The 25588-nt window shown below is 37.6% G+C and overlaps 2 protein-coding genes across 4 annotated transcripts in view; both read left to right on the top strand.

Moving 5' to 3' along the window:
- The window catches only part of si:ch211-196i2.1 (collagen alpha-1(I) chain), a 52625-nt gene extending 34516 nt beyond the window's left edge, over positions 1-18109 (top strand). For both annotated transcript variants that reach the window (XM_043220886.1, XM_043220888.1), the window contains 57 exons: positions 99-152; positions 1902-2009; positions 2153-2206; positions 2323-2376; positions 2597-2641; positions 2758-2811; positions 2932-2976; positions 3116-3169; positions 3248-3292; positions 3368-3421; positions 3608-3652; positions 4178-4231; positions 4397-4441; positions 4529-4582; positions 4680-4787; positions 4875-4928; positions 5022-5075; positions 5473-5517; positions 6115-6168; positions 6694-6738; positions 7247-7300; positions 8596-8649; positions 8738-8791; positions 8903-8956; positions 9259-9312; positions 9479-9523; positions 9634-9678; positions 9773-9880; positions 9970-10023; positions 10108-10161; positions 10641-10694; positions 10775-10882; positions 11005-11058; positions 11135-11242; positions 11389-11442; positions 11533-11586; positions 11665-11718; positions 11840-11893; positions 12044-12151; positions 12256-12309; positions 12439-12492; positions 12604-12657; positions 12838-12891; positions 13106-13159; positions 13276-13329; positions 13493-13546; positions 13640-13693; positions 13782-13835; positions 14091-14144; positions 14415-14432; positions 14584-14637; positions 14712-14774; positions 15358-15523; positions 15805-15914; positions 16002-16082; positions 16322-16504; positions 16790-18109. In XM_043220886.1, coding sequence (XP_043076821.1) covers positions 99-152; positions 1902-2009; positions 2153-2206; positions 2323-2376; positions 2597-2641; positions 2758-2811; positions 2932-2976; positions 3116-3169; positions 3248-3292; positions 3368-3421; positions 3608-3652; positions 4178-4231; positions 4397-4441; positions 4529-4582; positions 4680-4787; positions 4875-4928; positions 5022-5075; positions 5473-5517; positions 6115-6168; positions 6694-6738; positions 7247-7300; positions 8596-8649; positions 8738-8791; positions 8903-8956; positions 9259-9312; positions 9479-9523; positions 9634-9678; positions 9773-9880; positions 9970-10023; positions 10108-10161; positions 10641-10694; positions 10775-10882; positions 11005-11058; positions 11135-11242; positions 11389-11442; positions 11533-11586; positions 11665-11718; positions 11840-11893; positions 12044-12151; positions 12256-12309; positions 12439-12492; positions 12604-12657; positions 12838-12891; positions 13106-13159; positions 13276-13329; positions 13493-13546; positions 13640-13693; positions 13782-13835; positions 14091-14144; positions 14415-14432; positions 14584-14637; positions 14712-14774; positions 15358-15523; positions 15805-15914; positions 16002-16082; positions 16322-16504; positions 16790-16933 — 3708 coding nt within the window. In that variant the 3' untranslated portion in view covers positions 16934-18109. The remainder of the gene's footprint in view (positions 1-98; positions 153-1901; positions 2010-2152; positions 2207-2322; positions 2377-2596; positions 2642-2757; positions 2812-2931; positions 2977-3115; positions 3170-3247; positions 3293-3367; positions 3422-3607; positions 3653-4177; positions 4232-4396; positions 4442-4528; positions 4583-4679; positions 4788-4874; positions 4929-5021; positions 5076-5472; positions 5518-6114; positions 6169-6693; positions 6739-7246; positions 7301-8595; positions 8650-8737; positions 8792-8902; positions 8957-9258; positions 9313-9478; positions 9524-9633; positions 9679-9772; positions 9881-9969; positions 10024-10107; positions 10162-10640; positions 10695-10774; positions 10883-11004; positions 11059-11134; positions 11243-11388; positions 11443-11532; positions 11587-11664; positions 11719-11839; positions 11894-12043; positions 12152-12255; positions 12310-12438; positions 12493-12603; positions 12658-12837; positions 12892-13105; positions 13160-13275; positions 13330-13492; positions 13547-13639; positions 13694-13781; positions 13836-14090; positions 14145-14414; positions 14433-14583; positions 14638-14711; positions 14775-15357; positions 15524-15804; positions 15915-16001; positions 16083-16321; positions 16505-16789) is intronic.
- Positions 18110-18798: 689 nt separating this feature from the next.
- The window catches only part of man1b1a (mannosidase, alpha, class 1B, member 1a), a 15220-nt gene continuing 8430 nt past the window's right edge, over positions 18799-25588 (top strand). The window contains exons 1-11 of one of the 2 annotated variants that reach the window (XM_043221797.1): positions 18799-18815; positions 18894-19141; positions 20403-20531; positions 21402-21510; positions 21658-21845; positions 22072-22208; positions 22821-22930; positions 23014-23205; positions 23560-23708; positions 23843-24031; positions 24194-24384. In XM_043221797.1, the coding sequence (XP_043077732.1) occupies positions 20430-20531; positions 21402-21510; positions 21658-21845; positions 22072-22208; positions 22821-22930; positions 23014-23205; positions 23560-23708; positions 23843-24031; positions 24194-24384 (1367 nt within the window). In that variant the 5' untranslated portion in view covers positions 18799-18815; positions 18894-19141; positions 20403-20429. The other variant, XM_043221796.1, reaches the window with a different exon arrangement.

Here is a 25588-nt window from a genome sequence, read left to right as displayed (position 1 = left end):
AGCAACACCTGTGTTATGTAGCTCTGTACTTCCTCAGCTCAGATGACAACACCTGCTATGCTAAATCATGATCTCTTTCTCTTAACCTTATCTACAAGGGGCCACCTGGGGAGCCAGGTGAAAAAGGACGTCCAGGACGTTTGGGAGACATGGTAATATCCAGCAGTGCAACATTGTAACTTTTAGTGATGCTTGATAAGGCAGGCATAATTTTTATTAGTCGTACTTGCTGAGGCTTCACTATTGCTACTGTAATACTATCATCAATGTTGTTGTCATTATCAATATCATATGCATAGTAAGAAAATATGACAATCTTTCAAGACAGCTGTAAATAATATAATTCATAAATATTTGCTTTTTTGGTCACCTCAAATTAGCGGCAGTTAATTATTTTTTTTTTATTTGTGGGAAAGGGAGGCAGTTATAAGACACACAACCACACCCATCATTGCTGAAATTTAACCACAGATGTAAACAAAGGATCTAGTATCTGTGTTCCTCATTGCGGTTTGTCAGATTTCATGTGAAGAAGACATTTGTGCTTCTCAAAAGCCTTGCATCGATCACTGCTGAAATGAGCTTCTGTTAGCATTTATTGTACAACAGATTAGATTAGATAGATGGATGTCATTGACTTTGTATGATACTAAAGAAGGAGCTAGATTTCTGTTTCTGACACTTATAAATGTAATTCAGAATGACCTTTGATGAATTACATAGTGACCAATCACAGGCATGTGTTTATGTGTGTGGTGCTCTCATTTCAGTGCATGTCTGGCCACATTTCACTTGTATCTATCACTTGCATACACTGCTTTCACCGCACATGATATGATGAATGCTTCCAGGTGGTGTTCCTAAATCTTAAGGCTATGCCAAATAAAATCTTATATTAATGAAAACCCCAAGCTCTATCTTAGGTTTCTTTGGCTGCCTTTGCTGTGCAACGCCTAATGCACAGATTAGATATTTTGACATAGACATCCTGCCTGTTTATATAACATTGTTAGCAGTGTTAATATTAACAAGATGTGTTAGGCTGGCAATAACACTGTCTAGTGCTTTTATAGAATTTAAAGGTTTAGTTCACCCCAAAATGAAAGTTCTGTCATTATTTACTTATGTCGTTCCAAACCCGTAAGACCTTCGTTCATCTTCGGAACACTAATTAGGATACTTTTGATGAATTCAGAGAGCCATCTGACCCACCATAGACAGCAACAAAATCAAAATGTTCCCTAATCCAGAAACATAGTAAATACTGTACATCGGTAAAGCAGTCCATGTGACATCAGTGACTCAGCTTCAGTTTTGCGACGCTAGGAGAATATTTTTTTTCAAAGAAAACAAAAATAATTTACTCAACCATTCTTCTCCACTGAGTTACTTCTGTCACCGATTCAGAGAGTATAAAGTATACGCATGCTTTAACGTAATCAGCCTTGTTTACATCAGGGAGGAAAGTACATGCATGAGCTTAATCTGCGGTTGTAGAAAAACCATAACTAATTTCAGTTGTGTTGCTGTCTATGGAGGGTCAGATGGCTCTCTGATTTCATTAAAAATATCTAAATTTGTGTTCTGAAGAGGAACGATGGTTTTACAGGTTTAGAACAAAACAGGGGTGAATAAAAATGACAGAATTTTTATTATTGGTTGAACTAACCCTTCAACATTAACACCAGCAAATTACATTTTAAATGAATCCACCTTAAGCCCTCATTAAAGCATCTTTAATATGCTCTTAATAAAATAATTTGTACCTCAGTGTGTACATGCAAAATATAATAGAAGGCCAAATTACTTTTAAAGCAATTTACTTTTGTTTAGATGTAGGTTGGAAAAGTGTTGTTTTTTAAAGTATGGTTATTATCCTTTTTTATGTGCTGTTCTTTCAGGGTGACCGTGGCCCAAAAGGTGTGATAGGCAGAGCAGGGCTCTTTGGAAAGGATGGAGAAAATGGGCTGGATGGGCCTCAGGGGCCTATGGGGATTCCAGGACCAAAGGTCAAGTGATATTCATGTAAAGCTTACATTCACATTCACATTTTAAAAGAAGCAATTCATTTCAGCATCCTGCTCTGGAATTGTTTTATTATGTCATGTTTTCTGATTCTTTTGGTATGTTAACAGTTAATTTTGAAATGCAGGGTCCTTTAGGCTATAAAGGAGACTCAGGCTTACCTGGAGAGAAAGGAGAGGAGGTACGTGTTCCAACTGATCAAGCTAGTAACTAAAATATTGTATATTCAAAATCTATTGATGTGCCATCCATGAAGCATCTTTTTTTGTCTAAGGACGTACACTTTTCTTGTTGCAGGGCATTGCTGGACCAGAGGGTCCGTGTGGAGAAATGGGAAAAGCCGGTGAGAAAGTAAGCAATGATTAAACCAATAACCAATAAATCCTCTCATGTAATTGGGTGTATTCTTTGAGATAATAGGATATATCGCCATCTAGTGTACAGGCAAAGAACTACTGTATTCAAAATGTACTGAATTAATTAATCTTCTTATGCCTTTCTATAATCTACAGTTGCATAACACTGATAATTGTGTTTATGAAAATACATAACCTGTTGTTCACATTTTCAGGGTTCAAAAGGTGCTCCTGGCTCTCCTGGTCCTGTCGGCCCTCCTGTATGTTATGATTGCAGCTACATTCATAGTAATTGTGAATAAAAAAATATTAAATATACATATTAACCTATTCTTTTTTCAGCATCTTGCCTGATTGTGTTTTAATTCCTCTTCAGGGTCCACAAGGCATGAGAGGGTTGGAGGGCTCTGAAGGTCATCCGGGGCCAGATGTATGTCAACATAAAACTATAGTTCAATAAGTATTGAGTATTTGTTTATCAAATGCACAACTATACATAGTTGCACATTCATTCAGACATCACGTTATCTGTTAACGTTTTTGTTTACAGGGGGATGATGGGATGGAGGGACCACCCGGCCTTCCAGGTCCACCAGTAAGTGATACAGAAAATTATAAATCAATATGATTCTTTCTAATACACTCACAAGATTGAAAAGAAAATCATGCCACAAGTGTTTGAATGGTAGTGTATGATACGTGCATTAAATCTCAGTTTATTTCAATATTTGCAGGGAGCACCCGGTTGGACAGGTGTGGTTGGTGCACAGGGGTCTAATGGGTCCCGTGTAAGTATTTGGCTTTTTCCTCATGCTGTTTTACTGATGTTGTCTCTTACATGCCAACAATTTAGCTTTATTTTCTAGGGGGAGCCTGGTCCTCCAGGAGCTGTTGGTCTCCCGGGGCCACAGGTATGTTATTTATAGTTTGAAACAGCTATAAGGTATTGATAAATGACCTCTACATAACCTGTATGTTATTATTAGGGTCCCCAGGGATTAGAGGGACAGATTGGGCCTCCAGGACCAAGGGGTCTGCAGGTGACTGTTTTTTATGCTATAATGAATCTAATTGATTGATTAAAGATATAATAAGGGATTGGATAACTGGACCTTATGTTACTTTGCATCTGCATACTAATATATGCATACTAACCAGACAATCACAGACTCAAACAATTTACTACTTGATCACTATATTAATTTATTCACATGCTTTTCTACTAGGGGCTGTCAGGCCGGGAAGGTTTGCCTGGTCCCAAAGGAGAACCGGTAAGTACTCTTTTCTCACAGAGTGGGTTACTGTATTTTATTTTTTTAATTGCTTTGATCTTCTTACTCATTAAAGATTTAGACTTGCTGTTTAATGCTCTATCACAAGATGTTTAATATTAACGCATTCTCTAATGTTTAGAAGTTTGCAGTGCTATAAGAGTTTTTTTCAGTCTCTTATGTGATCACCAAAGCTTAATATATTTGATAAAATACGGTAGAAAATAGGGTGAGTTATTTATGTCTAAATTTTAGCAGCACAGCTGTTTTATTTTTGTGAAAAACCATTATATCTTTTTATTTAAGCTTCTTTTATTGTGATTAGATAATGTTTGTGTTAAAACATATTTTAGTTTGTGATTTATAATGTGTGTGTTAAAACATGTACTGTATATTTAATGAAAAAAATATCACTCTGAATGCATTTTAGTTTCATGCATTCTTCCTAAATAAAATGTGTTAATTAAAAAAATACTTACTGACTTTCGAATGATAATAGACCTTCTTATCCCTGCTCATTTACAGGGCCCCACAGGGCCAGTGGGCCTCAGAGGGGATCCAGGATTTGAAGGATTAATGGTAAAAGCAAAAGAGGTTTTTTTTTCTTAATGAGAAAGCTCAACAGTAGTTCATACCACAGTCCTTTTCTTTTTTCTTCTTTTTTTGATATAACTGTCTTTCAAATTGAACCTACTGTATGTAATTTCCTATTTATCATGTTCTGGTGTATTGGTTTTTCTTTAGGGTGTATTAGGAATACAAGGTCCAAAAGGTTTTACTGGTATCAAAGTAAGCTAATTCTCTCTATATTTACCTCTCTTGGCTACCAAGTTTTTAGGGTTTTATTTGGCTCTAATGGCTTTACTGCCTTTAAAGGGAAACAGAGGACCTGATGGAGACCAGGGAGACTTTGGACCTAAAGGATACAAAGTAAAATTCAGCTATAAAGTATACATAGTGTCCACACTTTTCCCGAAGTTGATATAATAATATTGTAAATTGTAACTTAATTGTATTTTATTCCCAGGGTGCTAGAGGAGCCTCAGGGATACAGGGCATTCAAGGTGAGCAGGGACCAACAGGCTTTCCTGGTTTCCCAGGAATCAGGGGTCTGCCTGGACCACATGGGATCCAGGTATGAGTTACATTAACATTGTTTCACTACTATATTATATATATATCTATAAGGTTTACAATAAAACACCTCAATATCCTCACACAGGGAGAGGATGGAGAAGCTGGTACGCATGGCAAAATGGGAAAGGAGGGGCCAAAGGTCAGAGTTGCTCTGTGTTACATGCATTAAGATTTTCAGTGTCTCAAATTGAGTGTAATATTGTAATATTATCAAATCTTAATTTTACTGAAGGGGAGCAAAGGTCTTGAAGGCCTCCCTGGAAAGCCTGGTCCCAGAGGCCTAAAGGTAATACACACAAAACACAGGTGTTTTGTCATTTGATATGGTTCTAAGCTTTAAGGTATAAGGCACGACACATATATTCACACTGAACATACGTAATGGACATCTCGGTTCGTTGCATGCAGCCTTTCGACAAATACAGGTAATCCCACCAACACCAAAACCCCCTTGACAGGTGTATTTGCGTGCACCTCATCTATATCTTTGAAAAGAAATTGAGCATAATATTTGTTGTTGTTTTATCTGTTGTATTGAAATTATATGTAACTGTGACCCCCGTACCATAATCGTATTTAACTATGACGCTCACCGCACCGTGACATCTGTGTATCGTGCCAACCTTAATATAATCTGTGTGATATTGATTTTAATAAAGTCTTTTTACATGTCTTATTTTCAGGGGCGAACAGGGCAGAGGGGTCATGCTGGCATGCCTGGACTTTCTGTAAGTGTTCATACACAAAAGCTTGCCCTGCGTCCCAATGTTCATACTATCCACCCTAAATAGTATGTGAGATTAGAATAAGTACATCCCAAAGCATATTATGTTGAAAAGAGTATGCAAAAATTGTTTACTCTTTCTGGTTGATTTTTGAAGTGTGGGTCCGTGCACAGTCTACTGGATAAAATTGCCAACAATCCATGCACTCTGGCAAAGGACTGGGTTCAGAAACTACAAACATGGCGGACGTGCACGACCAGCAGTTAGGTAGAGAGTTAGTAGAGAGTTAGTTAGTAGGAGGAGCTACTTCTTTTCTCTTTTCTCTTAAAAGTGACATGATTGACAGGCCAGCTTACAGGTACAGGGTGCGTGTGACGTGTGACAGAGCTCTCAGTTAAAGACGCAGTTGTGTGACGTGATAGTGTCCCAAAGCTTGTCTACTCTTCTACTACACACTCAAAAGTGTGTACTTTTTCTTCACCAAAAGAGTACATACTTTAAAGGCGTAGTATAAGTAGGCACATTGGGACGCAGCATGAAACTAGTGTCAAACTTTGTGACGAATGTTGATGATGTCAGTGTTGATGGTGTTTATTGTAGGGTTTTCCTGGCCCACCTGGACCTGTTGGAGCTGAAGGAAAGCCTGGTACACAGGTTCCCATTGTATATTCTAATACCATGAACTGTAAAGATATATATATATATATATATATATATATATATATATATATATATATATATATATATATATCATTGATGCATTTCTACGTAAATTAAATAGAAATATATGTTGTTGTTGTTATTATGCAAAATATTAAGAAACATTATATTATGGCTTCATTTATTCTGACACAAAAAGACACATATGGGATCAGATGATATTCTGAATAATGTTTGTTTGAAGAAATTAAAATACATATATATTTAACTAGAATTTTAGTAGTACAATAGAGTACTATAATAAATAAAAATAATATTTTAATTGTATAAATTATATGTATATGTTTATAATTATCATTATATAAAAAGTGTGTGAGATATTATTAAAATTACTATAAACAGTTAAGACTGGTTGAGATAAACAGGTACGTGAACGATTATTTTAACCTACCCCTGATGTTACATGTTGAGATTGTCGAAAGTTCAAATTGATTCTCATCGTTCTTTCTTGTGCTCCAGGGACTGCAAGGCCTTGTGGGTAATGCAGGAACTAAAGGACTAATGGTGGGTTCCGCAATCTTAACAGAACAGTGCACTGTTTAAAAGTCTATATAGTTTTTATTAAGTTTTTAATGTAGTCTTTATCTACTAGGTTGAAACCGTTTATTTAGCTATCACTGCTAAGCTTTCATATTGAGCACCTCAGAGTTTATTTACTATTAATGAGCCATTTCTGGCAGTGAAAGGAGCTCTATAATGCAGATTGTTGTCATGAATCCAGCAGACATAGCTCCCGGTGCAGAGCAAATAAAAAACGACGATCACATTTTATAGAGGATGGGCTATGCCTTTTATGAATCATAAAGAGGTTATACAAACAAAGACAGCCTTTCCAGGAATTTAGTGGGCACCGGTGTTTTTGTACAGCTTGTCAAAGTTTAATTTGCAGCCTACCAGCCATAAATGACTCTAGTAAAATGCAGTAGGCGAGAAGAGTAATGGTCAGTGGTGACAACAGAAAACACTTGAACACACATGCTTTTAAGGTCTCGGTTGGTTTCTCAAACCTCAGGGATTGCAAGGTATTTCTGGAGAACGTGGTCAGGATGGACCCTCAGGATCTATGGTGAGTGTTCTTCTCTATTCATGTGTTTAACACACATCTTTAGAATGACTTCAAAGTGTTTTAGTCAGCTGAGAAAGAAAATATATTGAAAAATACTTGCTGCTTGCAAGGTACACAGCCTTCTCTCAATCTGTATTTTCTTATCGGATTCGTCAGTTTTATTAAATGCACTACTTGCGTTTAGAAAACAAAAATCCATATTACTTTTTTTTTTTTCATCCTATTAAATTTGCTACACTTTGCATCCAAATAAGGGCGCAAGCTGTTAAATTTTCAGCATTTATTCTTGGCACATCAGGTTTTCAATATCCAGCTGAAAAATGATTGTTCTTGGGTTGAGGGATTGGGTTAGGTTTATTATTTTTAGCTTTGCATTAATGTTCCCATAATGCAGATGATTACACTCACATACAAAAATATTCTACTCCTATTTTCTCACTCAACAACGGAGGCCAAGCAAATTGAGGCCAAAGCTTATTTAGGTCTTTGAATCACTCATTTTTTGTGTAACATGTCTTTGTGTAACATTGTGACGAGGTTGAAGAAGCACATGACAAGGAGAGCTGAAATTAAAACTCCCGGAGGGTGGTTTTATTTATAACGTGCAGGGGTGATAACAATTCAAGCGGGGTATTCCGGTGCTGTGGGTGCTCTCTTCCTTTTGGTGCAGTTGCCTATGCTTTGTAGTCTGTCTCACAAACTTGACTCCTGTAAAGCAACTGCTGTTGTGTCTGAGCCGATTAACTCAACTCTTGACCCTTTTCTATACTATGCAGTCAAACAAAGTAAAAGGATATCAAGTCGTATTAAGATTCAGTTTTATGACATGGTTTTATATTCCATTGTTGCTTTTATTATTGTACTATATATCAAAAGTACTACGTTGTTGTTATTTTTAAGAAATTAATGTTTTTATTCAGTAAGGACACATTAAACTAATTAAAAGTGACAGTAATGGCTTTTACATTCATACCAAAAAAAAAAAAACATTAAGTGATATTCTTTTTAACTTTCTAATCATCAAAGAATCCTGTAGAAAAGGTCAGTTCCCACAAAAAATATTAAGCAGCAAAAGACTAAAGTAATAGAGTAATGAGAAGAAAATTCAACACAGGAATAAATTACAATTTAAAATGTATTCAAATAGAAAGAATTATTGTTTTCACATTTTGATAAAATAAATGCAGCCTTTACTTCATATTAGCATTAAATTGCATGCAGATGATTCATTTTGATACTTTTTACAATGCTGTGAATAGATAGAGAGATACTGATGATTTAGTTTTGATTGACAGGGTCCTCCTGGACGAGAGGGGCCTATGGGCAGTCCTGGGCCACAAGGAGAGAGAGTATGTTTATGACTTTTGATTTTTATAGCTGTCATATAAATTGTAACCATTCTGCTGATTTTAAGTATTTTGTGTTTCCTTCTCTCAGGGTTACCCTGGAAAGACAGGAACAATGGGACCGCAGGGCCCTGTTGGCATGTATGTAAGTGACCCCTCTACAGAGCTCATATAGAGAGAGAGGGAGCGGGATGAAGAATAATGTTTAAGGTTGATGTTTTGACATAGCCAGCTCACTCTCTTGTATTCTCTTAAGGGTTTTCCAGGAAACATGGGTATGAGAGGAAGACCAGGCCACAGTGGAGACAGAGTAAAGACAAAATTATACTTTAACTATCTCATATTTACAGCAGTATGTCTTCATGAAATTGTGCTGTTGTACATTTGTACAGTTATTATGTCGAAGCTCATCTACAGATAAGGACATTCTATTTCTTTGTGAGCTGCGTTGCAGTCTTTCTGGGCAACATCCTAACCAAAGTTGGAACAGCCTTCCTATAAGGATGATGACTAAAAATCTAAAAAGCTCACTTGGATTTAGAACAGAGCCACACTGTTTTTAGCCTTTATAATAGTAACTTCAGGTAAAAGTAGACATTTGTTTTCTTATAGGGAGAGCCAGGTATAAGAGGGCCTTCTGGACCAACTGGGAAGCCTGGACCACCAGTAAGTGTGTGAGGGATCGTGCATAAACACTGGAATCAGTAAAGCAGATCATTTCTTTTTCTTACTTCACTTCATTAGATAAATGCAGTTTGGTTTCAACTGCTGTAAAACTGTCAGTTTCATGTTGTGATGACTAAAATTCACAAACATTATGTGTGTTATTTAGGGTCCCCCTGGTCCAGGAGGAGAAAAGGGATCACCAGGACCCCAGGTACATACAGTATCACCTCTCCAAGAAAATACATGATGCTAAGCAGTGCTGAAATATAAAGCGCTTAATTTTTTACCTTCAATTGTAAACCATGGGTTACATCTCTGCAGGGCCGTCAAGGAGATCCCGGGCATCGGGGAACCGATGGGCCATGTGTGAGCACACAATCAGCTCTTTCTTTTACATTATATCTCTATTTGGCAGATTTTTTTTTATTTTTATTTTATTCTGATTTATTCTCTAATATAGGGTCCTCCAGGACTTCAGGGGGTTAGTGGGGTCATTGGAAAACCAGGACCCTATGGAAGTAAAGGACCCCCAGGGGACCCTGGGCCAAACGGTCCCCCAGGTATTCCAGTAAGTGATAATTCTTCCTACCATACTTGATAATAAAGCTTTGTGACATGATGATCATCAAGTTGAAATCGCTGCAAATCTTTCTTTAGGGTCTACAGGGGACAAATGGGCTGCCAGGTATAGATGGGGAAAAAGGAGAAAAGGTGACTGAAGTGATTTATAAGATTTAGAGAATCGCAAATTGCGCTTTCTTATGAAAATCACTGAAAATTTTTATAATTGCACAGGGAATGATTGGCCCTCCTGGTGATGACGGGCCTCTCGGACTGGAAGGGCCACAGGTTAGATTGGCATGGAGCTGCATAAGTAGTCTGTCTTAAAATTAACATCATATGAAAGCTGAATAAATAATCTTTTCATTGATGTGTGGTTAAGATGTGACAATATTTGGCCGAGATACAACTATGTGAAAATCTGGAATCTGAGGGTGCATTTTTAGCATAAGTCTTAGCATATTTAAAGTAGGATATTTACAAAATACCTTTGCCCAATATCTTAATGATTTTTGGAATATATGAAAATCGTTATTGTTGACCTATACAATGCATTTTTGGCTATTGCTACAAATATACCTAACCGACTTAAGGCTGGTTTTGTGCTCCAAGGTCACATTTGGTCTTTGTTAGAAGCCAGTACAGCGAATTTTACCGTGGTTAGGTAGTATTTTAATGAGTGAGGATAAAATCACTGATATACAACATTGTTATAGCTTAAGAAACTGGTGGCAACAGAAGTAATGAATGCTCTCTGACCTCTGCAGGGTCCATCTGGTCCAGCAGGTTTGGAGGGTCCTCCTGGAAGAAAAGGTGATAAGGTATGGAGAAACAGTTATAAAATTGTTATTATAAAATTTATAAAAATTTGGTTTTTTTTATTAATTCAATGTATTGGCAGGGGGACAGAGGTCCCTTTGGAAAACCTGGTCTCCAAGTACCAAAAGGAGACACTGGCCCTCCAGGTGCTAAAGGTCCAATGGGTCCACCGGGCCCAGCAGGCAGTGAGGTGTAGAGATCAATTTCGTAATTTTGGCACAGCTGTGAAATTTAAGCCTAAAGTCATCTCTCAAGCAGAGTCAGTCTCACTGTCCCTGTAAGAGTAATATTCGTGTTTTTCTCCTGTTGAAGGGTGATGCTGGTCCAGTTGGTGTTGCTGGTGATCCTGGCCCAAAAGGAGAGAAGGTCATTTATCTTTTATAGCTAGTGTCATTTTAAAAGGGAAAATGCTGTTTTACTAAAATTGTTTTTTTTTCTCCAGGGTGATATTGGCCCACAAGGATTTACTGGTTTAGAGGGGCCATGGGGAGACGCTGGGGAGCAGGGAGAGAGAGGGCTCAAGGGAGACAAGGGTCAAATTGGACTCCAGGTAAGTCACTTTTTTTCTCTTTTATTTTAAATGCTTTAACAATACAGTATATATATATGTTTATTTATGTTTTGTGTAATTGAGTTTTGTTCGTTTTGTTGCATTTGTTTGTCACTGTGAGTGATTGTTGGCTGTTTTTATATTAGGGTGAGTCAGGCCTCATGGGTGGTGTTGGATCTCCTGGCCTAAAAGGTGTAGAGGTGAGTGCTGACCTGACAAAGAATGACCCCCTATAATCATGTGTGATATGGCCACACAGTTGATGTTACTAATAAAATGTTTTCTTTCAGGGTGGACCAGGCCATACAGGATTGGTGGGATCAGATGGTCCTCCAGGAAGCAAGGTAGTTTGATTCATTAATTTAGTGCCTCTTTGAATTATTTTATATATTTCATGGTCTAAAATTAGACTTCTCTTTTAGGGAGAGGTTGGGCCGAATGGTTTACTTGGTGTGCCAGGAGATGCTGGACCTGAGGTTCTGATCAACTTGAAAACATATTACTGTATATGTACATAACATGTAATGTTATTTAAATGGGATTACATTTTTTTGGTCAAAAGAATTGGTAATCTTATTATTTATATCTGTACTTCAGGGAATTGCAGGTCCCAAAGGCGTGCGAGGTGATGCAGGAAAAGCCGTGACACAGGTAAATATCATATCTTGGCATTTATATTCCTCCCCCAGATAATTAGCATTTGACTGTTAATTCTTATAGGATCTCTTGGGGAATCCTGGAAATAACAAATACATTTTTATCTCAAGAGTAACTCATTAATTTTCATATCTCTGACTACAGGGAGGTGTTGGCTCAGTAGGTCCTCAAGGTCTTTTGGGCCCTAAAGGTCTCCCAGGGCCTGAAGGGGAGAAAGGTGACTCAGGAGATAAAGGAGAACCAGGGGTGCTGGTGAGTTTGTAATGAACTCCACTAAGATGGAAACTTATGATTATTTCATTAAATTGCCTGTAAATCAACTACATGTTCAAAATGAAGCCATTTCTTCACTTTAGGGGCCAGACGGCCTTCGGGGCATTCAAGGACCACCAGGACTGCCTGGTTTGGAGGTGCAGACCATTAAAACAGAATATTGTATTTGTTTAACAAAATGGTGCTGTGTTTTGGATTTGTCTGTTTATATAAATACAGTACATGTGATTTATTAACTCAATTATATCAATTCGAAACTCTGTTAGGGTCCAGAAGGTGAGGCAGGGGTACGTGGTTCACCAGGTCTGCCAGGAGCTCAGGTCAGTGCCCAGTGAGATAAAATATTTACAGCAAAGAGACAACAAATAATTCTGCCTTTGTTTTAACGCTGCTGAATCATTAAGGCCCTTAATGTGTTTTGATTGTTGCAGAGCCGCATGGGTAACCCAGGACCTGAAGGAAGAGAAGGCATGAAAGGAGAGAAGGTAAGGCCACAATGTTCTTTTCTATGTCTTAGTCCCAGTCTGCTATCTAAAATAAACGTTCTTCCTCTTTGCTTTTGTCCTTGCTGCCAGATGAGAATCGTGTTTGAGAATACAGATTTTCCTGGACTCTTATCTGCAATTTTATTTTAAATTTGAATTTGTTTCTTGGTGCATTTTTAGGGAGATCAAGGCAAGGATGGAGCACCTGGAAAAATGGGTCACATTGGACGACGGGTAAGCTGTGATATGCCCTATTAGTACCCTTTTTTAGACTATTAAATATTTAGCAACATAAATGTACTTAGGTTATTTTATGCATATAAATAATATAGGTTTATATATTTATATATTTATATATTTATATATTATAATATAGGTATGTTTGGAACATTCTAGTGATTATGATTAATAAGCTGATTTTTTTTCTGTTGGTGCTTTATATCTAAAGGGTAAAAGAGGGAAGGCAGGCTTGAGGGGAACCAGAGGATCAAGAGGAGAAAAGGTCAGCGTTCATGACGCTAACAATGACAACATGGCATAAATACATGATGAGTTTAATTTATGAATTTCAATTGGGCACATTAGGCATTTCCTTTTTGGCTTCTCGTTGACCAATAGGGTGATAGGGGAGATGTAGGAGAGAAAGGCCTTCCTGGATGGGGAGGAAGTATGGTAAGCCTGATATACTTGATATACCTGTTCAAAATAATCAATTTCAAGGTTATCATATATTTTAAATGAAAAAAAAAAACAACATTGTGGAAATTGATAAAATAGGGAACCTTTAACACAGTTCAAAATCATGCATTGGCTGAACCTTTTCTATGCTTGACAGGGAATTCAAGGACTGAGAGGACAGCCTGGGGAGCAAGGTGTCAAAGGAGCAGAGGTGCTAATAAAGTTGTACTCACACAGGATTCTGTTACTGCAGATGCCTTAAAAATGCACGCCTATTATTGATACTTTAACTTGACCATAACAGGGTGAGAAAGGAGACCAGGGACCACTTGGTCCACCAGGGAAAGATGGCTGGAAGGTATAATGTATATCAAGCACATTCAATGAGTCTGTAGTGCAGCCTACTCAGTTCTTTTGTAAGAGTATTATTTATTTGTTCTTTTTAGGGTAGTATCGGGCCTATTGGTCCTCCTGGACCTCCAGGGCCAAAGGGAGATCAGGTAAAAAAAATCTCATTAAACATGTATTCATTTGTTTTTTGCCTTTACCATAGATATTGCAAGACCGTGCTTATCAATATTTCAATTAATAATATTTCAAATAATAATATAAATGATAATAAACATGAAATACCAAAATCAATCTTTATGTTTTATATTTATATAGTACTGTCAATATTGATAAATCCTCCCAATTAATCTTATTTTCCTTCAATTTGAATTTTTAAACATAAAATGTGTGTGCTTTTCCATAAGGGAAATATTGGTCCTTCTGGGCCTAGAGGAGTACCTGGAATACCTGGACTACCGGTAAATGTCTTTTTTTATGTTTAAGCATTTAAACTAATAGCAAGCTGTGCCTAATAAACTGTACCCCAATTTGCATTAAACATCTGCTGCAGATGCATTTACATGCGCTCTGTCTTTCCAAGATATGAAAGCACGGTTAATTCATTTTTAATGACAAAAGCAAGGACACTGAAGTGCTTTATCGCGACCACAGCCTGTTTTTTTTTTTTCTTTGAAAGAGCATGAAGATCATTTATAATTTCTTTCTCTTTTATCTCTTCCACCCTGCAGGGCTTGTTTGGAGACAAGGTATGAAATTTAATTTCCAAAACTTTCTTAATCAGGTTAAAAGGAAATGTTCCATATTCATCAAAATAAAAAATACATCAAATAATTTTATATTCAAGTGAACATAACTTAAGATTATTTATTGAATATCTCTTTTTCACTTTAATCCTAGGGACTAAAGGGATTTAAGGGACCTCCTGGACCCCCGGGAAGGAGGGGATTGGCAGTAAGTTCACACTATTTTTTTTATTATAACAATATGAGAAATAATTTATTTATAAATGTACTTTCTTATTTTAGGGGCCACCGGGGCCACCAGGGCCTGCTGGTGTTTCTGTGAACCTGACCCTGACCCAGATCAAGGTAAGTTGTTTAGAATCTTACTCCGTTTTACTGTGCTGGTCATTTGCTAACAAACATCACATGATTATGGTCAAAATCCACACACTAGCAAATGTCACATAGTTTACTGACTGGGGTAAAAGTACACAAAAATAGTATATTCAGACACAGTTGAACATATTACTGTACACTTTCTATTAAGTTGCTTTCTGACCAATAGAAAAATAACTCAAATAAGACTATTCATACTGAGTAGTCTTAACAAAATCCACTCAGGTATGTGTATCTTTTTTTTGCATTTCTGTGTACTTAAAATGTATATATAATATTGTATATGTATATTATATTTATTTATTATATATATTATATTTATATGTATAAATGTAAAATTTAGTTCATACTCTTTTATATTCCTGATTTAGATTACATCCTAAATAAAGAATACAATTTTAAAGAAGGAGTCAGCTTTTTGTGTATTGATATCATGGCAGAACTAAAATATATCTTCAGCAAACTATAGTGGAACAACATCACAAAATCCTAGACCATCGCTAACATGCAGATGACAAAAAAGCTAATTAATTTGACTTTTCTTCTCCAACAGGACCTGATGTACAGTTCAGACAAGCCCAATTACCCTCTGATTCAGACACTGCTGGACTCTCTGTACCATGACCTCCGGCTGCTGGTGGACCCTCCAGACGGTAGCAAGCAGCACCCTGCCTCTACCTGTCTGGAGCTGTGGCTGTGCCATCCCAATTACACCAGCGGTCAGAGCCATATCTTTCACGTTTTCTACCTTTCAAAAGCATATATCTTTTTGTTCATGTTCCTCTTTGTCTTTGTGCTATCCTTGAGAAATATTTGCATCTTGGCATTTGCATCTTGGCAAGACACATAAAACGTGCTCAGTCACATTGTCCCCATTTTCACATGGTATTAAGATCTGTCTCAAAGGAAGACATGTGAACCTGCACTATTTAATATACTTTTACTGTGTGTTGTTTTTTATAAAATAATGTTAAATAACTACTTTTGTACATTTTTGCAGGTTTCTACTACATTGACCCAAACCAAGGCAGTAATTTAGATGCTCTTTTGGCCTACTGTAACTTCTCAGAGTCAGGAGCAGAGACCTGCCTTCACCCCAGAGATGCATACGTAATATCCTGCTTAAAATCTAGCTACTGTATCTCTTTAACGTCAAAGAACATCAAAGTCTTATTATCGCTCTTCCAATTTCCAAAGCTTCCCATAAGGACTTGGCTGAATGACTCAGGGAATAACAGCAAGTTCTATTGGTTCAGTTCACTGGAAGGAGGTTTTCAAGTAAGTAGTGCAAGTAGTAGTGTCTTACTACCATTTGGATTAAAGTTTGTGCTGTTGTGTATGTTTTTTGGACTTTAACAAATAAACCCTGAAACTGGCCTAAAGATAGATAGATAGATAGATAGATAGATAGATAGATAGATAGATCAAATTTGGTCTTCAGTGTTTGATGTCAAGATTTAGCTGTTGTTGTACTGTCTCCTTCAATTTTACCATCTGTCTGTCTTGTCTTCGGTCAGTTCGAGTATCCAGCTCTCAGTGTGGTTCAGCTGCGGTTCCTACGACTCCAGAGCAACAGAGCAGAACAGAGAGTGACGTACTCCTGTTACCCTGGACACCGACTGGGCCAGACACAGCGACAGATCCAGTTCCTCACAGACTCTGTGAAGCAGAGCTATTTAGGAGATCTGCAGGATTGTGTGGTAGGTGGATTCTAACAACACCGTTTATATACGGTCCATTCATTGCTGTGGTGAGCCAGTCTATTTTGATATGCACTACTGTTGAAAAGCTTGAGGTCAGTTGAATGAAATCTCTTGTGGTCAGCAGTGCTGCACTGATCATAAAAACTGTAATATTGTGTGATATTATTACAATTGAAAATAGCTGTTGCTGGGATGGCAAAGCTGAATTTACTGCTCAAAAACATTTCTTACTAATTGTGTTTTACCTTTAACAACCCTTTATGTTTTTGTTTGCTGTACCAGTCTGCAAATGAAGTGGATCCCGGACCACGTGAGTCTGTGTTTCAGTTTGAGGACATGGACCTGCTTCCTCTACGTGACATAGGAATCTTTGGCAACAGCAGCTATGAGTTCGGCTTCACCATAGGCCCTGTGTGCTTCAGCTAGAGACACCCTGAATGATGATGGTACATCCTGTGCATTTAACCTTAAATACAAGCAACAAGGAGAAGAAAGCAAGGCACTCTGAAGGCTCGTGGTAAAGGTAATACTCCAGACAGTGTCCTGTCTACCCCGGTGCTGCCAGACAAATGGACAATATCCTTTTTTGTTTACAGGGACTCTTGGCTTTGTAATTGATGTACTATTTTTAGAATAACTGTATTTGTTTTTTTTTAATCACTAGCTGGTCTTGTAATAACTTTGTAGATGAAGCTTGGATCGTATCAAGTGTAATGACAGGGTTCTGACGTGACCACTATGTGGTTGCATGGTCCAAGTTTCAGGTGTTTACTACTTAATCATGTAACGGTTACCATGGATTAACCAGTTATTATAAAACTTTGCATTATCAGGCAAGTGTATAAATGACACTTTTTTTCCCCTCTTGTTTAAATGTCTAACTTGAATTGTAGGACTGATACAAACAAAGCGTCCCAGTGAGGACACCGCTAACCTTCCCATGAGGTTTGGATATCAGGAAGTCTGTGCTACCTTTGTTTTCTCTGTTCATGTTATGATTTAATAACGGAAATGGTCTTTAATATGTATGTTAGACGACTTATGGGTGCTAATAATTACAATACAGCAGTAACAGTTGTTTCAAAAACAAACTGCAGCAAAGCTGGTTAATAAATGTGCAAGCGGTGATCTAATGTTGGTTTGAGACTGAAATTCAGTACACATGCTTAAAGTCATAGAGACAGTGTCCTTCACTTCACATTTACTGTATGTAGGTCTCAGGGAGCACTTACAGATATGACATAAATGTAAAATAAATGCACAAATGATATTGGAAATAGGTTAATTTCGTAGAACATGCTGAGATTAATCAAGCAAAGCCAAAACTGAAGTGTTGTTCATCAATGTTTTAAAGCAGTTATCATTAATAACTTTTTAAATCACATTGAATTTAGGCACGGGTGCTTTGTTTTGGAAAATGTTTCGTTTAATAACATTTTGTAATGTATATTGTGTTTTCTATGTATTTGTGGTGACATCGGAAATCACATGCTGGTCATCTGTTTAAGTATCAGCTATTAATGTATGTGCATTAATGTATCATTTATTTCGTGTTGGACAATTGTGTATATCATTGTGTGAAACACGAACGTTTCTTAAAAATGCTTTGTGATGTTGTGTTTTTTCCTGTTCACGCAGCCAAACATGGTAATGAACAGAATTAATTTTGCACAGTGAGCCATAGGAGTGCCACTCTCTGCCTATATCTAGTTTCTGAATGCAGTCCTGTAGTCTTTGTGGAAGGGCACTAAATGTGTCAAATTTACTGAATGCCTGTACCTGCCCTAAAATTATTTGTATTATTTGTAACTCGTGTATAATTAAATAGGCTCCAAGAGGGATTTATACATATAGTTAATACAGTTGCATATAGTTAATTTATATTTATTATTTACTTTAGTTATATATTTATACACTGTGTGCAATGTATATGTTACAGTATTATATTTAATATATACGTTTTTACATTGTTTAAGCCAATTGAACTCTTACATTTAAGTTCATTAAAATTATTAGTTGATAAAATACAATAAGCAAATTAATGCCATTTTATTTGACTGTATGTAACAAAACCTTACATGAGACGTTCTCAATTTCCAAATGTAGCTTTTCATTGATTAATAAACAGGCACTATAAGAATATAGATGATGCATATAAAATTAAGATGATGAACAGTAGCCTATAATTATGTTTACTGACGTTTCTATGCCCTACTAAGGGACGATGAGTTGTAAGGTGATGAACGTGTTAATAAAAGAGGGCGGAGCTACGACGAATGACGCGCGTGCGTGAGGATCATGTGATTCAGTAAGGAGCTGTCACATAAACATTTCCCTGAACACAGCTGTTTGCCTATTAACAGCGGTCATGTTTATTTTTCGACAGATTGACACATTGCGAATAGCCTGTATGTGAGCCTAAATGAGCGTTTTGTGGGAGGAACACGCGGTTTGTAGGGAAGCAGCGTGATGGAGGAGAGATAGAGATCTGATAGCCACTCCTGCTGTCACCTACACACTGAGTGTACACTATTACTACTCGCACAGTGGACGGGATGCATGGGCTGTGACCTCCTCCTCTTCATGCATATAGATCCTCCTCCTAACCAGGAGCAGCAAGTTGTCCAGAGAAAGGTAAAACGAGGCTGCGTTTGGAGGCCACTTACTCCCTTGCCTGTGCAGATGGATTAAGCAGTTAATATAGAAACAGTGCATTGTTCTCTTTTGTTTTCGTTCAACTGTACCTTATTGGTCTGACAAACGTTACCTATGTATCGCCAAAGCATTTGCAGCATGGCTGTGTACAATTAGAAATCGGCCAGTGTAAAATAATAATAGCAAGTACTGCTCCAGCACCGTATATTCACGTGTCTTTCAGTCCCTGATGAGAATTATAATTTAAAAAAAAGATTTAGAAGCCATAAGTAGAATTATTTACTATACAAAAGCGTATAAATGTTGACCAGTAGGGGCGCTGTCACCAAATTTAAATGATGGGAAAAAATGGGTATCGCATGTGGCCCAAACTTTTCAGTTACCTCAGAACATGCAGCCAAATTTTATGACAAAATTACTTCGTTGTATGATAACATTTAAAATGGCTGACAGCCATTATGACTTTAGAGCGAAGTTTAAAAGTTCAAAAGATGTAAAAAGAAAAATATCAAAGTCAATGTAAATGTCACAGTGCTCTTTTGAGTCGATTCTTTTTAGTGAATCAGTTGACTGGTTCACAGATCATTTTGAATGATTCATTAGCGAATTTGAATATATTAATTGAGTGTATAAGAAATATATCCAGTAATTTAAAAAAAAAAAAAAAACAACAAAATGGAAATGGTTTAAGAGCGTGGGAACTTTGTCTGAAAACAGAGCTTGTAGTTCATTGCACACTAATGTTACACTCAGATGATTTTACTTGTAATTTGCATTTGGGACAGCCTGTGTTCAACCTTCTCCTGTATAGGCGGCATATGTGTGTCATCTTGGCAGGCCAGTGTCTTTAAGTCAATTCCATCCAGTAAGCTCAGGTTGGTATGATAGAAACCAGATGGACTTAGGCTAATGTTCCTAATCCCCTCTTACATGGCTCTCATGGCCCTCGGACAACAAGGTGAACGGCCCTGTCCCATGGTGTTGTTCTCAGATCAGATGGATGCCGGTATGCCACCCCCTGCCTCGTTTTACTCCAGATTTAGTCCGGTGGTAATTAATCTTGTGAACAGGTCTGTATTTTACACCTCGATTCTCCTCAGGGACCTGCAAAGATCGGTGTCGCTGGAGCAACAGACCTTCATGTGATCAGATCATGTTCTGAATAGTAATTTGTGGGAAAATCACTTGATATCTGTCAGTCTTTTCTTTTTTTCCCCCCTCTCTCACCTATTTGATTCAGTGGTTTTGAGTGGTGGCTGTATTAGAGATGTATTCGCCACAGAGGAAGGACTTTGTCTCTCTGACGCTGGGAGACCAACACAGCCGCAGCTACACCAACGGCAAACACCGGAGACAGTCCTGCTGGAGGGTTAGTGCCTGGGTATTTTCTTCTTAAAATGGCATTAAAGCTCTTTATCGTGTATTGCATGACAGAAATATGGGGCATTATGTATTTTTCATTCATTAACGGTGATGTTCGAAGACTGATGGCTTCTGCCTCTCTATTTGTTTGTGTTAATGAGTGCCATTTTCCTGTCTGTGAGACGTCTTGACATCTGTTTAATATTCTGACAACAAAATGCTGGCACTGTAGTTGTCATGTTCAGGAAACCACAGGTGTCAAAACCCTTCTTTTTTCCTTTTTTTTTATATAATCTGCTAGTTTGTATATACTCAATTATCACCAAAAAGCAGACATGCACTCCCCGCTTAACTGAAACGCAAGCGTTTAGCATGAAAAATAACTTTTTAATTTAAAAAACGTAGCTTGAAGGTACCATTCGCCAAAACATTTAAACTTTGTACTTTATAACTCTGTATAAATCACAAGAATATTAAAATGATTTTTGAAGAATCACGTAATAGGTAATCTTTCAAAAATATTACTGTTTTTTTACCATCCTTTTTGTAAAAAAAAATACAACTGACCACAGAATTTGAAAGCTAGTGTATTTATTTTACAGAAGAAAGAAAATAATGCAAGTTTGAATATGAGGGTGAGGAAATTAATGAATTTTTGGGTTCTTCCATTATCTGAGATTCACGTCGAATTAATTAGATAGGTTGATTAAATTATAATGTCTGTACTAAGAGAAAACATAAAGGGGTTAAATACATTTTTTGGTTTCCATTTAGCTGTATTTTTTAGCGATTGCCACATCAAGCCATCAAATCTAAAATTGCTGCACTTTCCTCCAATTGTCCTTGAATTGTTTATGTGTTTTTTTTGGGGGGGCAGAAATGGAAGCAGCTGTCTCGGCTTCAGCGCAGTCTGATTCTTTTCCTGCTTGCCTTCCTGTTCATCTGTGGGATTCTTTCCTATCCCAGTCTGACGGAGCAGTGGAGAGGTACTTCATACAGCCACCTTTAATAAAATTTCACTGGATATGAAAGGTGAAAACACCTAAGTTGGATGATTGGTACATCCTCTGCCTATTTATACTAGCTGCTGTGGGAGAAGTTTTATTAAGCATTTCTGTTTGTTTATTCTCCAGGACTTTCAGATAGATCGTTGAAGGAGGACTGGAATGAAATGGATAACCGAGGTCTCAGGCCCATTCCTCCTGGACTCGTCCCAAAGATCTCTCCAGGAGTTGACCCGGGGGTCCAGGACATCCCACCAGAAGTGATGCCAGAGATTCAAAAACCAAGCATTCCGTTACTTCCCAAACCGCCAGCCATTGTTAGTAATGCTGCTCATATATGCAAAATAATTTATTGCTCGCTTTATAATTTTCCTACTCATTCACAAAGGTTTTTGCAGCTTTATCTAAAATAAATAAACTGAAACAAATGTTACGTTAATATTTATATATTTTTACAAAGTAAACAACAATCTAAGCACATTAACTCACCTTCCTCATAAGATATTTGATTCTTGACCTATGTATCTTTTTATGCATCTGCAGAGGAAGCCACCTAGCAAGCGTGGTCCTCCAGTGCTCCAGAAGCGAGGGAATGTTTCAGACTGGCAGGTGAAAGACAGAGAAGAAGTCACTCTCAAGAAAGATGAAGACGGAGGGAAAGAAGCAAAAACAGTCATCAGGTTTGGCTTATTACATTCAAGACATTAGGCCATTTTATATGAGAGTTTTGATAATGACGATTTATCTAGGATTAAGCGTTGACATTTATTTGTTGATTTAGTATTTAACCTTTTGAATAAGTAGAGATATTGAAGCTCAGACGGTATTTATTGGCACTCATTGTTATTAGTCTCGCTCTCACGCTTAAAGCTCCTTACGGTGACAGAAAGTGTGCTAAAAAATATCACATTGTTTCACAGAAGAAAAGGAAAAAGTGAAAGTGAGTAAATAATAACAGAATGATCGTTTTAGGATGAATTCTCCTTTTCAGAAAGAGCAGAGCCAATACAAAACAGGAGCTGAAGAGAAACTCTCCTGTGCGGTGCTAGAGCCCTAGGGAAGAGTTTATTAACAGTTGAGCTGGTAACACAGTGGTTTTGAAGTGAGTTGTGATGAGCTTTCATTTCCTCCAGCTGTGTCCTGTTACAGGACTCCACCTCCCGCTCGTGTGTAATTGTAGTTATAATCGTGAGGCGTGTGGGAGGAAACGGTTGCGATTACCGGCGCCGAATCTCTGGGTTGGATCTTAGATAAACCGCTTTCGTGACTGATGGCAGTTGTTTGATTTCTAGCTGGCGTGGGGCGATGATCGAGGCGGAGCAAGGAACGGAGCTTCAGTCCACCGCTCATGGAAGAGAAGGAACCGTGGCTGATGCCGGAGAAGCTGCCGACTTAAAAACGGGTATCTGAATTCATCCTGTGTTTTGAGGCATTTTGAGGCAGGTTTGGCTGTCATGTGATCGTCTGAATGTCTTTCTGTGCCAGTCACGGTGAAGCCCGTGGATCGTGTGGAGGCGGTGCTGGAGGCCTTCAGGCATGCGTGGAAGGGCTATAAGGCCTTTGCGTGGGGTCACGATGAACTGAAACCCATATCTAAGACCCATGGAGAGTGGTTTGGCCTTGGCCTAACTCTGATTGACGCGCTGGACACCATGTGGATCCTGGGACTGAAAGACGGTGAGTCTTATAATCAAAGCTTTTAGATACCTTTAGCCTCGTCTTGCGATCTAACGGCCAATTCGCACTGCACAGACAAACGACAACACATATGTTTTATAAAAAATTGTATCGTGTGTTTCAAATTACAGTATGCAAATGACAGAAATTAAACATTTCCATTGTTGGACATTGTTCATAGATAGATTTGAATGAACTAGAAAGTGTGTAGAAAGTCAAGTTTTGAGTTTCCAAAAGTTTCCAAACTGAAGAAACACCCATGAAAAAATATATATATTAAGCAATAAAAACTTCAAATAATAATGGACAAATAATATTTCTCTCTCTCACTCATTCTCATTCTCTTTGTAAAAGAGTTTGCGGAGGCCAGGAAGTGGGTTGAGACAGACTTATCCTTTTCCAAGAATGTGGATGTGAATCTTTTTGAGAGCACCATCCGTATATTGGGGGGTCTCTTGAGCACATACCACCTGAGCGGAGACGCTCTCTTTCTGGATAAAGCTGTAAGTACTTCATATCTTAGCAGCATCTCCATTATCACTCATTTTTAATGAGTAAATGCAAAATACAGCTTAAAAGGATAAAGTCATGTGCTGTGTGTGGACAGAACTCAATACATGTGTCTCTTTTCTTACAGAAAGACATTGGGTTCAGATTAATGCCTGCATTCAAAACCCCATCTAAAATCCCCTACTCTGATGTGAACATTGGTAAAGGAACCGCTCACCCTCCACGATGGACCACCGACAGCACCGTCGCAGAGGTGACCAGCATTCAACTAGAGTTTAGAGAGCTCAGCCGACTCACACAGGACCCCCAGTACCAGGTACTATCTTTAAATGTTTTTTTTTATTATTATTGCTATTTTACCTTTTTATTTAAATGTATGTTCATTTTTTTTATTTCAATGAATAGAACTACTTAATTTTCACACACATGTAATTATTATTTTTTTTTTAATTTAATTTGACTTTTCACCTGTTTTTAGAATGCAGTGGAGGAGGTGACCAGACAGGTTCACCGATTAGAGGGAAAGCGTGACGGTCTGGTACCCATGTTCATCAACACAAACAGCGGGAAATTCACACGTCGAGGGGCCTTTACGCTGGGGGCCCGTGCGGACAGCTACTACGAGTACCTGCTCAAACAGTGGCTACAGGGTGGCAAGAAAGAGACTGAGTGAGTTAACAGCAGATACAAATGCAGCTTTGGCTGATGGTTCATAAATTCAGTGCTTCGACCGAGTGTCAATAGCCCACCGGTGCTTTTAGCTAATGGGTTCCTGGGAGTTGGCGATGCTCACTGAGTCTAATGTACTGAGGTTATGATTCTGGTCACAGATGGGCTGATATGATTGATTCACATTGTCAGTTACTGATAGGGTGAATAGCACCAGGAAAGGAAAAAAAAATGCTCTGAGCACGTTTTAATCGTTACATAAGGACTGCTTTTTGAAAACCATAGACATGCTGCTTAGCCTTGACAGTTAAGGTCTAGGGCATTGGAGAAACCTGGAGATGGCTTCAGTGCATTCACTATTAGATCATTTTATTTTGATGCCCTAGTCATTTCTTGGTGGAATTAGTTTTAAGAGGTCTTGAATTATATTTTGTATTTCAAGTGCAGTGCTTCTGTTTGAATGTCTGCATTCTAGCACTTACAAACCTCTTGTGGATTAGAATTAAGGTGAAGTGTGTCATTTGTGCACATCTAGAAACACCAAACAGTCACAAAAAATTATTATAATTTTCAAACAGGCTTTCGGAAAGCCATTGGATTTAGAAGAAATGCACAGTAGTATGTATTTAATTTTTATTATTATTTTTACAGTCAGACGATATTTAATGGAATGTTCCTTTCCTTTATTTAATTTGCCTGATCATAAGGAAATACCGTTTTTTAAACTTTTAATGATAAGTCATTAGATCAGTTGATGATTATTATGTTGATTTACTTATTACGCTTGAATATAATTAAATAACAATGCAGTCAAATTTAAACAATGAATATCTGTTTTATATGCCTTTATTCTTTTTTATATTTATATAATATATCAATTATAATGCTATTATTCCTAAAATCACTTGTAGCATTTAAAATGATTAATCTTATTTTTAGCGCATTATATTCCTTTTCATTATTTTATTATTATTTTTATATCGTATTCAGCCATTTATCAGTCAAGAAACATGGCATGAAATAATTATCAGCTTTTCGTATTGGAATGCAGCCCATCTCAGGCTTGAATGATGCCTCCGATATTTTGGTGTGCTTTTACTTTTCTATCCAGTTGACCTTAAGTTTTGTTCTCTAACTGACAGTAAATGGGTGAAGAAGCAAGAGCTGTCACAGGCACGTTTTGCACGTGTCCACCATTAGGGAC

Source organism: Puntigrus tetrazona, chromosome 21 (assembly GCF_018831695.1).
Source record: "Puntigrus tetrazona isolate hp1 chromosome 21, ASM1883169v1, whole genome shotgun sequence".
NCBI lineage: Eukaryota > Metazoa > Chordata > Actinopteri > Cypriniformes > Cyprinidae > Puntigrus > Puntigrus tetrazona.
The sequence above is the reverse complement of the archived record's forward strand: the minus strand, read 5'-3'. Positions and strand labels throughout refer to the sequence as shown.